Source organism: Patella vulgata, chromosome 5 (assembly GCF_932274485.2).
Source record: "Patella vulgata chromosome 5, xgPatVulg1.2, whole genome shotgun sequence".
NCBI lineage: Eukaryota > Metazoa > Mollusca > Gastropoda > Patellidae > Patella > Patella vulgata.
In genome coordinates, this window is record NC_065883.2 from 1,259,015 (window position 1) to 1,271,566 (window position 12,552).

Consider the following 12,552-nt stretch of genomic DNA (forward strand, 5'->3'; position numbering starts at 1 on the left):
GTAAAGCTGGGTGTTATGTCGGTTATTCTATATAAAACCATCACAGAAATAAAAACTGTCAAAATACTGTCTTTAGAAAATTATCAACCCAAGAACATACCGCGATATATCACGGTTTGGATTTGTCTTGACACTATTTAACATAAATATTGAAAAATGTCCTCCTTTTTATATTATTTACAAAATTTATTGTTTAATGATGAATAGATTCTTACTGTTATAAATAAATACTGTTCATTCCGCAAAGTTTGCAAACACCGTTATAGAGCTTTATTTCTTTCGCTTGACTTCTCACTCCGATTTCCACACGACCGGTACTGTTAGAGTTATCCTCGTTTCTTATTAATTTCTGTGCATCTTGACGAATTGTGTATACAGAATGCTAGATTTTTCCAAGGAATAATTGGTTTTCTGATAGGAATGATTTTAAATAAAGGAGAAAAATAAATAATGGCGACTATATTCAGATTACCAGTAGAATGATTATTAATGTGTCATGGCGGTCAAATCGTCATTTGACGTCATTAATAATCGGACAATATTTGAGACAGCCCTGATGTTTATAGTTTAAACATGCATTATGCAAGAGCTAAATCTGTCTATGGAGCCGATTTACTGCATAAATTTCCTTCACGATTTAACAAATAAATGGATAATCGAGACTATGCTGTTTGTCGTACTGAGTTTAGTAATGATGATCAAGGCTAGACGGAAATTTCAATGGCTTAGTTCTTGGTTCATAGTGGATCAATTTGAATGAAATTTTCAGCAAATTGCCTTTACATTATCTAGTTTTTAACTATTATAGTGAGAACTGTCAACTCGTTATCGAATCTCCCATAATTTATCTTTAATTAGTACATGCAGGTGTGTAACTACATGTAGCTGTAAAAGATATCACTACTGGTGTAAAAGTGTGACTATTTATAACACCCATCACTATTGAATACATAAACCTGGACATAGTGGTGTACTCCATTTAATAGTCACAGTTTTAACACCTTAGTGACAAAGCACTTAACTGACTACTGCCTGATTACTAACAATTTAAACTAACTTATACACATTATGTAGGCCTATATAAAATGATGGCTTTGATCTGCTGGTGTTGTATGTTTTCATTTATAACAGTTATTTGTTACTTAGTCAACGATATCAACATTACAGTGCTAACGGATTTGTGTAATATACATGTACATGTAACTCATGTAAACCATTTTTGTATAAAAAGAAATAATTTACATTTTAAAATTTAAAGCTTCAACAAATATATTGTATTATTTCGATACCTAATAGATTTGTGTAAAATAAGCCATTTTGGTAAAAAAAAAAGAACCAATTACATTAATATGCATAGTATTTTTGCCTTGAGCTACATGTATACTGTATGATGAATAACATACAAGATTTGTACATCTAAACATGCTGCTGTACATGTTCCTGAATAGCTAGGGTTAATTAAAGAATAAACTATGTGTACACAGTATTGGAATACATTTTTAATTTGATTTGTCACATGATGTTAAAAATTGTGGGTGCAACATTTGATTCCTAAAGTGGGTGGACTGAATGTGTACATGGACAAATTAAAACTGAAATTGTAGTCGTTTTATAAGGGAATTTGGTCATAACCGCCAAAATGCACTTTAGGCAAAACTAGGCATAATTTGGTCAATACGGACATAATTTGGTCAAAACAGACAGACCTTTTGTCAGAGCCGACATAATTTGTAAGAGTATTTAAAAAATGTCTAATGTGACTTTAGTGATTTATCCAGCAACAGGCCTGATCATGTGACACTTATCCACAAATCTCAATGGCAAGAGTCAATAAAATGGCATTTAGCATCCACTTGACATAAAGTAGTCATTTCAGGACTAACATACATATGGTTCAATTTCATTTTTTGACTTAGGCACTTTCATTTTTAGGTGTTTTTTTTAAACCGAATTTATAGTACCATAGCATCATTTGCATTATTCACTAAAATATAACATTTGTCACCACTTACGCTGTGCTAATATGTACATTAAGGTGCGCATTGTATAATACGGTCTGTCGTTGAGTCAACTGGCATGGTTTCGATTCCCTGGTTGTACCTGACAAGGAGTCTCCTGTCCATTACTTGGGTTTCCCCCACTGCTAAAGACCCCTATGCATGAGCGAATTATTGAAATACAATTGAATTTTATGTTAGTCCCGAAATGACCTAGTTTGTGTCGAATGGATCTCTCTCTCTCTCTCTCTCTCTGGGTTCAATCTGATTCAGACTCATGTAGATACATGTATCATATTTTAGTGTTAAACCACTCAGTTCTTAACCCGTTAAGCGTGACATTTTTAAAACGTTAACTACCCCCTATTGTGTAATTAATTTGACGAAGTTACGAAGAACTATGTACTATGTTCTAAGAATAGGTTGGGGAAAATACCTCCAGGACGTTATATTATGCCCTACACACAGTGAGTGGCAGTTGTCCAGGACGTTATATAACGACCTACGCACATAACGGGTTAAAGGAATTTTTACTTTGATTATTTTATTGTTAAGGTTGCTGTTTTATTTTGTTTATTCTTGTTTTGTTTTTTTTTTAGCCGAGTCCTGCTCAGAGATACATTGTGCTTACCTCCCTCAGAAAGATCGGACATTATTTAGTGATGGACGAGCTATAGGAATACGGAAAGATCTGCGCGGAGTATTGCTACTGGATACAGCTTTACAAGTTCCTGTCACTAAAACAGAAGATATCGTTAAATGTGAACTTCCACTTGTTGAGGTAGGGTTTTATTACCAAACAAAACACTATTGTTTTCATAAAATTTTGAATTTTTTATTGTGGATTTTAGTCAGAAGTTGCTTCCCAAACTGTGCATGGTGCAAACATTCTGCCAATATAGTTATTGTTGACCTCATTGGAACTATTTATTAAATTTAAATTGGGTCATTTTTGACAAACGGGAAGTGTTTTAAGGATGGGAAAAAAAATAAACTCACATTCCCCATATCTTGGTTATTTCTCAATAGATCTTAGTCGGGTAATTTTGGGATTCTTTGGACGAATCCCATAGGGGCTCTCGCGGACGTTTTTTTTAAAATTCGGAAGTTCGCTCAATTAATTTTAGCATGAAAGATGTGCGAAAGTTATCTTCAGCATTTTGTTTTTGACATTCAAGATGGCATATCTCCGTTAGTACATGTATTTGAGGTATCAAGTTGAAATTTTGTTGGAATAAAGAACAAATTGATGCCTTAAAAATTTTGTGACGACTTCCGGAAATTACCAATGCCTTCCGATTTTTCCTGCACATGAATAGTTCTCTCCATTTTAAAAATACATGTGTATTCTAAAAATGGCACATGCAGTGTTAGCCCCAGATATTATCTTTAATTTGCAGAGTTCTTGTTTGATAACATTTTCAACCGTTTGGCGCTATATTGATTCCAATTTTCGAAAACTTTTTTTTGTTTTGAATCTACTCCAAATGCCAACAATTCTTAACGAGCAGGTTTTTGAATTTCAGTTTTGTTTACTTCCGGTTTCACTTTGTGAATTTTTTTCGATTTTTGGCCTACTATCTGGTGACCTAGCCGTTCAATGGCTTTTTCCATTTGCATATATGATGACCATGACGCCAATCTGATTAAAATACAGATCTATATTTTGTTCGTTTTTTTTATACTTTCGATGGTCTACACTATATGAAGATCTGACCGGTTCTAGTGGAAGGCTTTTGACCTTATGACGTCAGACATTGATTAATCAATCAGCGTTGACGTTTCTAGTGGATTACCCACAGTTCTGTGCAAAACGCGCCAAAAACTCGCCGTAACAAACCGTCTCCTTCATATCATCAAGCACACGGGTTACATGTATATATACATGTAACAACTCTTCCAGATCCCAGTGTAGTAAAGATAAGTAAAACGAAATTTTGAACTATAAAAATAGAAACGAAATAGGATCTGGTAAAACGAAAGATATGAGTTTTGTAAAATATTTTTTTGTGTGTGTGCTCTTGTTGAAAGCTGATGCACTGAAATAAATGTGTACACAACACCATACTAGACTGTGTAATGTCACCCGAATCATATTGTAGTAATACACACATGTATTTTGATCCGTTGTCAGGAGAAAAAACAAGATTTTACTTACATGTAGATCAGTTAACAATGAGAGCAATTTTACATAAATTTCACGGCTTCTTGAACAGAATATTAGAATTACCAGTCCATGCTGGATTATTGTTGAAAAATACCAAATATTTACACTATTTGCGAATGAGGGCAGCCATTTTGTCCAGCTGTTTTTGTCTGATTTTCACGAAATTTGAACTCCGCCATCATTAGGTTGTAAATGTAATGGTGATACATGTATATTCAAACGTTTTTTTTAATCAGATAAAAATTGTTACCCTTAGAGGGACCACAAGCTAAAAATGTAATTTTTCATACAATAAATACATGTTGATGTCTAAAATCACTAATATTTTATAGTCTGCTGTTGTTCACTGCACATGTACAGTAAATCTCGACTTAATCAAACTTGATTTATTTAAAATCTATTCTAGATTTTACTGTAATTAACAGAAATAAAATGTAATTTGAGCAATAAAAATAGAAACTTATAATAGGATCTAAATGACGTTAGTTGTAATTAAATTGAAAGAAACAGTAGCTGATAAAACTGCTTCCAGTGATTAGGTTTATACAATGTTAGGCCATAAATAAATCCCATTCTAATTCTCAGATACTTCTACGTCATTAAGAAAAGGTGTGCAGAACGGACAAGGACAGCTGTCTAGTCGTTCAGATGGGATGAAAAACCAAGGTCCTGTGTACACGTTAAAGATCTCTTAGTAGTTGGAAATCGATATAAGACTAGGCCATAGCGCTGCTGCCCGGGCAAAAATATCCCTCATAGCACACTCTATGGTGTATGCCTGTCTTAATTAGCCTAGTATAGAAGCAAAACAGTAGGACGTTAAACCCCATTTCATTTCATTTCAGTTAAAAAGGGCATCGTCATCCGTTATTTAAAAAAATGGAAAAATTCTCATTAATTACCGAATATTTTCCCCAGGTTATAGTAAGCAACTCTATAAAAAATTGAAATGAATGCGTAAAATGTGCAATACAATACATGTAGCCCCAATTATCAAGTACATGTATGCAACTATGATAAATTATAAATGGTACTGGATAATCATGCATTCCTATAAAATAATTAAAATTAGTATAAAATAAAAACACCAAAATGAAAAACCGTCCATGGCTTATTAGTTGAGGATCAGAATATTTGTATATGTGACCATGTAAATATTGTAATGAATTGAAACTGATTGATTGTCAATGTATTGATGTTTGATATTATGTGTATTGATTTTTAGGTACTGATGTAAATTTTTAAAATAAAGTTAATCTTTATAGTTTTTGTTATTGATTTTATTGATTGATTTTATTGATTGGTTAATGTATAGGAGTATTTAATTATTGTTAGATTAATGAAATTATCAAATGAATAGGTTTGAACGAGGCAGAGGGATTGTATTGATATTGGATTCTGTCCTTCGTCTCTTTTTTTTTTCAGGAAAACTTTTGCAAATCAGAAAAAAAATCGTGGTTAAATAAATTCTTGTATTTCCATGGAAACATTTTGAGATTGATTCCTGGTGTACAATAACTATTCCTGAGTATATCTTGATGATTATCCATACAATACAATTGAATCCCTATCTGATTACACCACAGATCCTATTTCGTTTCGATTTTTATAGTTCAAAATTTCGTTTTACTTGTCTTCACTAGGATCTGGAAGAGTTGTTATATAACTCACGTTCTGGATGGTGTCTGGGATTAGCCAATGAAACAGTTTGTTACGGCGACTTCTTATCGTAAGATGCACAGAACTTTGGGTGAACCTCTAGAAACGTCAACGTCTGATGTCATAGGGTCAAAAGCCATTCAAACGATCTCTGATGCGACCTTTCAGTACAACCGGTCAGATCTTCATGTAGTGTAGGCCATCGAAATTATAAAAAAAAATGAAACACGATATAGATCTGTTCATGTATTATAATCAGATTGCTATCTACCCTTGATATGAACATTTAATTTTCGTGACTAAATGTTAAAGATACATTATATAAGATTTAGATAAAGAACTAGCCATTCTTGCTATAATAGTTCGAAAGTAGATGATGTAAAATGAATATTAGCCTTTGAAGGTTTGACAGATGTGTGCAATAATTTCAACCACCGTACTGGTTGATCGAAGCTAAGTCTCTGTCCTCCATATTTGATTAAATCAAAGTATCGCTGAACCATTCTAATCTATTTAATATCAGAGAAATCTGATGCCATCAAGAGTTGATTAAGGCCTGGATCAGTTAATTAATGTCTAATTAATACTTTAGAAAAAATTTCAGGCCTAAAGAAAGACCTGCAATAGACAGATTTAGCTTCTTGCATAATGCATGTTTAAATAATCATTTTAAGTGCATTTATTAATGCAAATGACGCTCATTGACTTTATCATTGACTTAATTGTTTCGGTTTGTTTTCAGGCTACCCAGTTGTTTAAAGCGTTAGTAAACGCAGATCTACCTGGTGTAGACTATGTTGAAGAAGTTCTAAAAGAATTTGAGAGAGGAATTGAAGTGACTCAGGAATCGACGAAGGGAAACCACAAAACAGCAAAAGTAAGAGAGATCCACTGTTTAAAACTACATGTATAATCTAAAGTAAAAGATATGCACTGTTTAAAACTCTTGTCTAAATATAGCATCAAAAGTAAGAGCTATGCACTGTTTAAAACTATAGTCTGAAGTACATTTTGTAAGAGATATGCACTGCTTCAAAACTGTAAGAGATATCTTCTGTTTATAACTTGTCTAAAGAACATCCTACTGTTCTGCTCCGACTGGGCTAATGAAGACGGACATAGATGTACGTCATCCGATATGAGGGAAATACAAAATGCTTAGGGTGCGGCGTGCGTGCTGATTCCCCGGTTGTACAATGTATGTGACAAGGAGCAGGGTTGCCTGTCCAACCTCATGGGTTTTCTCCGGGTTCTCTGGTTTCCTCCCACTGCTAAAGATCCCTACGTGTATAGTTCTGGGTTTGAAAGAGGAACTTTGTGTTATATTACGTGTAGGCTATACAGTAATAATTATTATGGGATCACAGTGGCTAAGTGGGTAAGACGCTGGCTCGCTAGCCTGGAGGTCGGGTGTTTGATCCCTGCATTGGCCGAGAAAGTTCATCCAGATTTTCCAGCATGGTTTCCCCTTGTCAGATGGAGGACGGAGGGCCTGACAAGGACAGCTGTCTAATCGTTTGGATGGGACGAAAAACCGAGGTCTCGTGTATACATTGGCGTGCACCTAAACGATCTCTTGACGATTTGAATTCGATTACGAGTAGTCAAAATTTCCCCCATAGCACACTGTATGGTGTATGCCGTATTCATTAGCCCAGGTTAGGAGCAGGACAGTAGGACGTTAAACCCCATTTCATTCTTTCATTTCTAATTAATATATATAAACTTTCATTTCAGTGGGCAACTGTGTGTTTAAAATTACCACACTGTGCTCTCAAATCTGTTTGTGGAAACCTGGTGAAGGAAATGAAAAGAGCCAATCAACATGGACATGGCTTGTCTATTGCGTCTGCCATTACGGATCGTCTAGGATACTTGTTGCCTAGCAATATATCTGATGCTGGTAGTGGTGTGGAAAGAGCGTTAATGTACAGTGAAGCAGCTCGACGTGACACGTTTATAAAATGGCCACACATGAACTACAAGTGAGTTTGATATTGAATGATATCTTAATCTTGGTAGTAGGATGCCGGGAGATCGGTTGAACATCCTAGATAGTAGCACAGGCACCTATAGCGTGGAAAATATTTCAAAAATAACACCAAGCTATGACTAAGTATATGTTAAGCTCTGTTAGGTCCATGTTCATAAGCAAGATTATCGAATAAAAGATTAAATAATTGGGATCAAATTTCACTATTCTAGATTCCGTCAACCAGTGACAATACTTGAGTCTACGATGACTTTTTAAAATTATCCATGTGACCTTCTTTAAGTAATCGAACAATTTTTATCCGACTTTAGACATATACTTAGTGTTATTTTAGAAATATTTTCCACGTTACAGGCACCTGTGGATAGTAGCACTGTAACATTGTATGAAAACTTGCAAAAATCATCTAATTTGTACTTATGTCCAGTTTAAAGCTGACCATTCAATTTTGAGTGTCCAATTTACAAGCTTTTGGGGTGTTTATTTTTGAACAGTGATCGAGAAATTACACACTTGCAAATTGGAGACTTATCACAATTGAATAGGAAAAACATTACTTAGCTCTACGCTAGCCGACCGAATCTCTAACACTGCCCCTCTTGTGATCTTCATCGAGTGAGTTGAAAGATGAACGCAGTATTTTTTTCTACATCTACCTCCTCCTAATTCATCCCACTATTTTGCACAAACAAATTATTGAAAGTCCCCAAATAATTTTTCTGTAGATTTTTCTGGCTGTATGAATTATTTTAGGTTTTGAGTAAAGTGTTATGTTGTGGATGGTTTTTCAAGTCAAGTGTCTTTGTGGATGTTTTTTAAGTGTGTTTTTAAATTGTTTTGTTTGTACAGGTGGGCGCTACCCGATCCGATGGCCCAGGCGGGTTTTTATCACCAACCGAATGCAACTGGTGATGACAGAGCTATGTGCTTCACGTGTAATGTTTGTTTAGTTTGCTGGGAACCGACTGACGAACCATGGTAAGTTTTCAATCACTCGGTTTTACTTTGCGTGACAAGAAGTAGGGTTTCCTCTACGAATCTCCAGTTTTCTAGTGCCAAAGACCCCTACACCCTTCACATGTACCATCTGTTAGTCCCAAAATAACAAACTTTGTCTCTCCTTTCTGTATTGACAAGAAGTAGGGTCACCTGTCTAACCTCGTGGGTTTTTTCCGGGTCCTCTGGTTTCCTCCCACTGCTAAAGACCCCTACGCGCAAGCAGATTATTGAAATAAAATTGAACCATGTGTTAGTCCCGAAATGACCTAGCCTTTCTCTGTTTTCTTGATCTTTGTTCTCGTAGACACCTATAATATGTAAATATTTACGTTAATGTATAGAAATATTTTGATTTTTTTGATTTTTTTTCAGGTCAGAACATGAACGTCACTCACCATCATGTCCGTTTGTGAAAGGAGAATTTACACAAAATGTTCCATTATCAGGTATGTTGTGGTTGGGGCTGATAAGCATAATTTCTCTCGTCGTTAGGACAAAAACATGGTGCAATGTGTATAAATTGTTCATGCACGTAAACCTGACAAGAACAGCTGTCTAGTCATTCAGATAGGATGAAAAAAACGAGGTGCTGTGTACACATTGGCATGCACGTAAAAGAACCCTTTGCTGTTGGAATTCAATATAAGAGTAGGCCGTAGCGCTGCTGTTGGGGCAAAATTCAGTATACCCATGCAGAAGAGTAGGACGTTAAAATCCATTTTATTTTGTTAAGAGATTGAGAGATTAATTGGATCCATGTATGCGAAACATACGAGGTGTCTGAATGTAAAAACAAATCATTTTTTAATTTGATATAAATAAATAATCTTATAGAAAAACCATTATAGTAGATTTTTTAAAAATAAATTCAAGATTTTTTAAAAATAAATTCAAGATTTTTTAAAAATAAATTCAAGATTTTTTAAAAATAAATTCAAGATTTTTTAAAAATAAATTCAAGATTTTTTAAAAATAAATTCTTTTTATTACAGTGACGTATGCTACACAGCCAGCTTTACCTCATGGCTCACCTCAAGATAAGGTATTCTACATAGGTTATTTCTTATAGTCCTTCGGAGGGACAAAAAATAAAATACTGCAAATTAAAAACCCCAAATGGTTAACATGTGTGCGTTGCATCATAAGTTCTGTTATTAAGTCGATTGCCCGGTTGTACATGACAAGGTGTAGGGTTGTCTGTCCAACCTCGTGGGTTTTTGTCTGTGTCCTCCTGTATCCACCCACTGCTATAGACACCTACATGCAAGGAAAAAATTGAAATAAAATTGAACCGTATGTTAGTCCAAAAATGACCTGATTTGTGTTGAGTGGATTTTATATATGTTTTATTGTATATTTGATTAGATCCATTGTGTGAGTACCACGAGTGATGAAGATTATTTGGCTACATCAACATTAGATGGTAATATAGTTGTCTGGGACATCACTCGAGTTCTAAAGGTATGTATGTCCACGATATTTTACTAATTATGTTCCTGATAAAATTTAATATCTAGACATGGGCCATTAAATATAAAGTCCAGTTTTCACTTTTTAGAGATGTCACCTGAGGCTAACAAGCTAGTTTCCACTTGTAGGGATGGCATGTGGAGTGAACAACCCAGTATCACTTGTTAGTGTTGGCCTGTGGGGTGAACAACCCAGTTCCACTTTTTAAGGATGACCTGTGGGGTGAACAACCCAGTTTCACTTGTTAGGGATGGTCTGTGGGGTGAACAACCCAGTTTCACTTGTAGGGATGGCCTGTGGGGCGAACAATCAAGTTCCACTTGTTAGGGATGGCCTGTGGGCAAACAACCCAGTTCCACTTGTTAGGGATGGCCTGTGGGGCAAACAACCCAGTTCCAAGGAGATTGTTGCATAGTCGTTTGGATAGTACAAAAAATTCCAGATTTATTATTATTATTATTAAAGACCCCTATGCACATGCAAATAATTGAAATAAAATTGACCAATATGTTAGCCCCAAAATGACCTGAACTGGATGTTAAAGCCTCTCTCTCTCTCTCTCTCTCTCTCTCTCTCTCTCAGTCTCTCTCTCTCTCTCAGTAATATATATTTTGTGTTGGTTTTATTTTTTAGAAACATTGTCAGTTTAACTTAGATCCACAGAAAGTTAGTAATAAAACAAACTGTTGGTTAGAACGAAATAAAAAACCTTCATCAACTATTACAGATTCAGCAGTAGGCTCACACAGGTAAAATCTTAAATAGGTCACAATTCTATGGAATACAATTACTGCTTTTTACTGAGCGAGGTTTCAACTAGGCTTCTCTAGTCATTATCAAGCAATGATAAGGTGTGAAAATATAACAAGTTATATTTATAGCAAGGCTTTCATTAGTTAACAGGTATAAACATTGAAGCTGTAGGCCGAGATGTTAAACCTGTTAACAAATAAGGAGTGCTAAAAATGACTTGTAACATTGAAACCTGCTCAACATGCTTGTTGTTATTTCACAGAAAACCCACCCCACTTCTCTATATGAGTTCTACTAAAACTAGTGTAAACCAGCAAAAGTGTGCAATAACATTGAACATGTCTAGTTATTGCACGGTTAAGCTCCACCCAATCTACTAGAGGGAAAACAATCTGCTTATTCAACGAAAAGAACAAAGGAAGATTTCCCATCCATGTTACAAGTCAATATACATGTACACAATAATACTTAGTTAATGCTGACAAGATTTTTACTGCTTAGATTTTATCATTGGTTGAAAAAGACTAGAGACATCGCTCAGTTATAATCAATATTCCATAGCATTGTCACCTGTATATGTCATTAAAACAAGGTAAAGTCTTAGTTTTCTCTTTAAGCCTCATTTCATTCTGTTGATTGAAAGCAGGGGACTATTAGATTAGGTTCGTCTGTCACCACTTTTGGAAAACAATGAATCTGCTTTATTTGAGGTGTAGTTGTTCGTTAGGTGAATGCCTTGACTTGAGTTTGATGATGAACATTTTCTTTTTAAGTTAAACGGCTGTCCTAAGTTCCGTCTATCGCAGCTTTTGGACTATTTTTACGAAACAATAATTCTCCTAATTGAGGTAGAATGTTCAAACACGGTGTAGATGTTCAAGGATAAATGCCTTATTTAAATTCTGTGATTAATATTTTCTGCTTTGGCTAAGCGTGTGTCTGTAGATCACAACTTTTGAAACATGATCACTCTGCTTCTAATCGAGCTTAAATGTTCAAACATGAAAAGATATTTATTATTTGAATGTCTTGAATGGGTACATGGATGAAATTTTACAACACAATAACTGTGCTTCTAATTGAGGGGAAGTGACAAAATTTGTTTTCTGTAAATGGGGAATGGCCAAATGGTTAGCATGTGCGCGCTGTATCATAAGGTCTGTCATTGAGTCAACTCCCGTGGTTTCGATTCCCCAGTTGTACGTGAGAAGGATTAGGGTCGCCAGTCCAATCACGTGGTTTTTTCCTGGGGTCCTCCGGTTTCCTCCCACTGCTAAAGACCCCTACGCGCAAGCAAATTATTGAAATAAAATTAAACCATATGTTAGTCCCCAAATGACCTAGTTTGATATATATTTTACAGTAGTTTAACATCAGAAGATAGTTATGGTAATAGTTGTTCATCAGATACAGAAACAACATTACCAGATGAATATACAGACAGAGGTAATATACAGACATCATTTATATCGTATTAGCCTAGAAAGATTTCCCCTTGTCAGTAGGCCATAGTG

The 12,552-nt window shown here is 35.1% G+C and overlaps 2 protein-coding genes across 2 annotated transcripts in view; both read left to right on the forward strand.

Moving 5' to 3' along the window:
• The first annotated feature begins 648 nt into the window (after positions 1–648).
• On the forward strand, positions 649–11,038 carry LOC130012867 (baculoviral IAP repeat-containing protein 6-like). Its single transcript, XM_056100879.1, has 7 exons — positions 649–669; positions 7,561–7,808; positions 8,666–8,794; positions 9,188–9,261; positions 9,808–9,857; positions 10,181–10,276; positions 10,919–11,038. The coding sequence occupies exons 1-7, from the start codon at positions 649–651 to the stop codon at positions 11,036–11,038; spliced, it is 738 nt and encodes a 245-aa protein (XP_055956854.1).
• A 1,365-nt stretch (positions 11,039–12,403) lies between these two features.
• The window catches only part of LOC126822725 (baculoviral IAP repeat-containing protein 6), a 58,087-nt gene continuing 57,938 nt past the window's right edge, over positions 12,404–12,552 (forward strand). The window contains exon 1 of the mRNA XM_050551743.2: positions 12,404–12,484. The gene's annotated coding sequence lies outside the window, so the exon portion shown is untranslated. The remainder of the gene's footprint in view (positions 12,485–12,552) is intronic.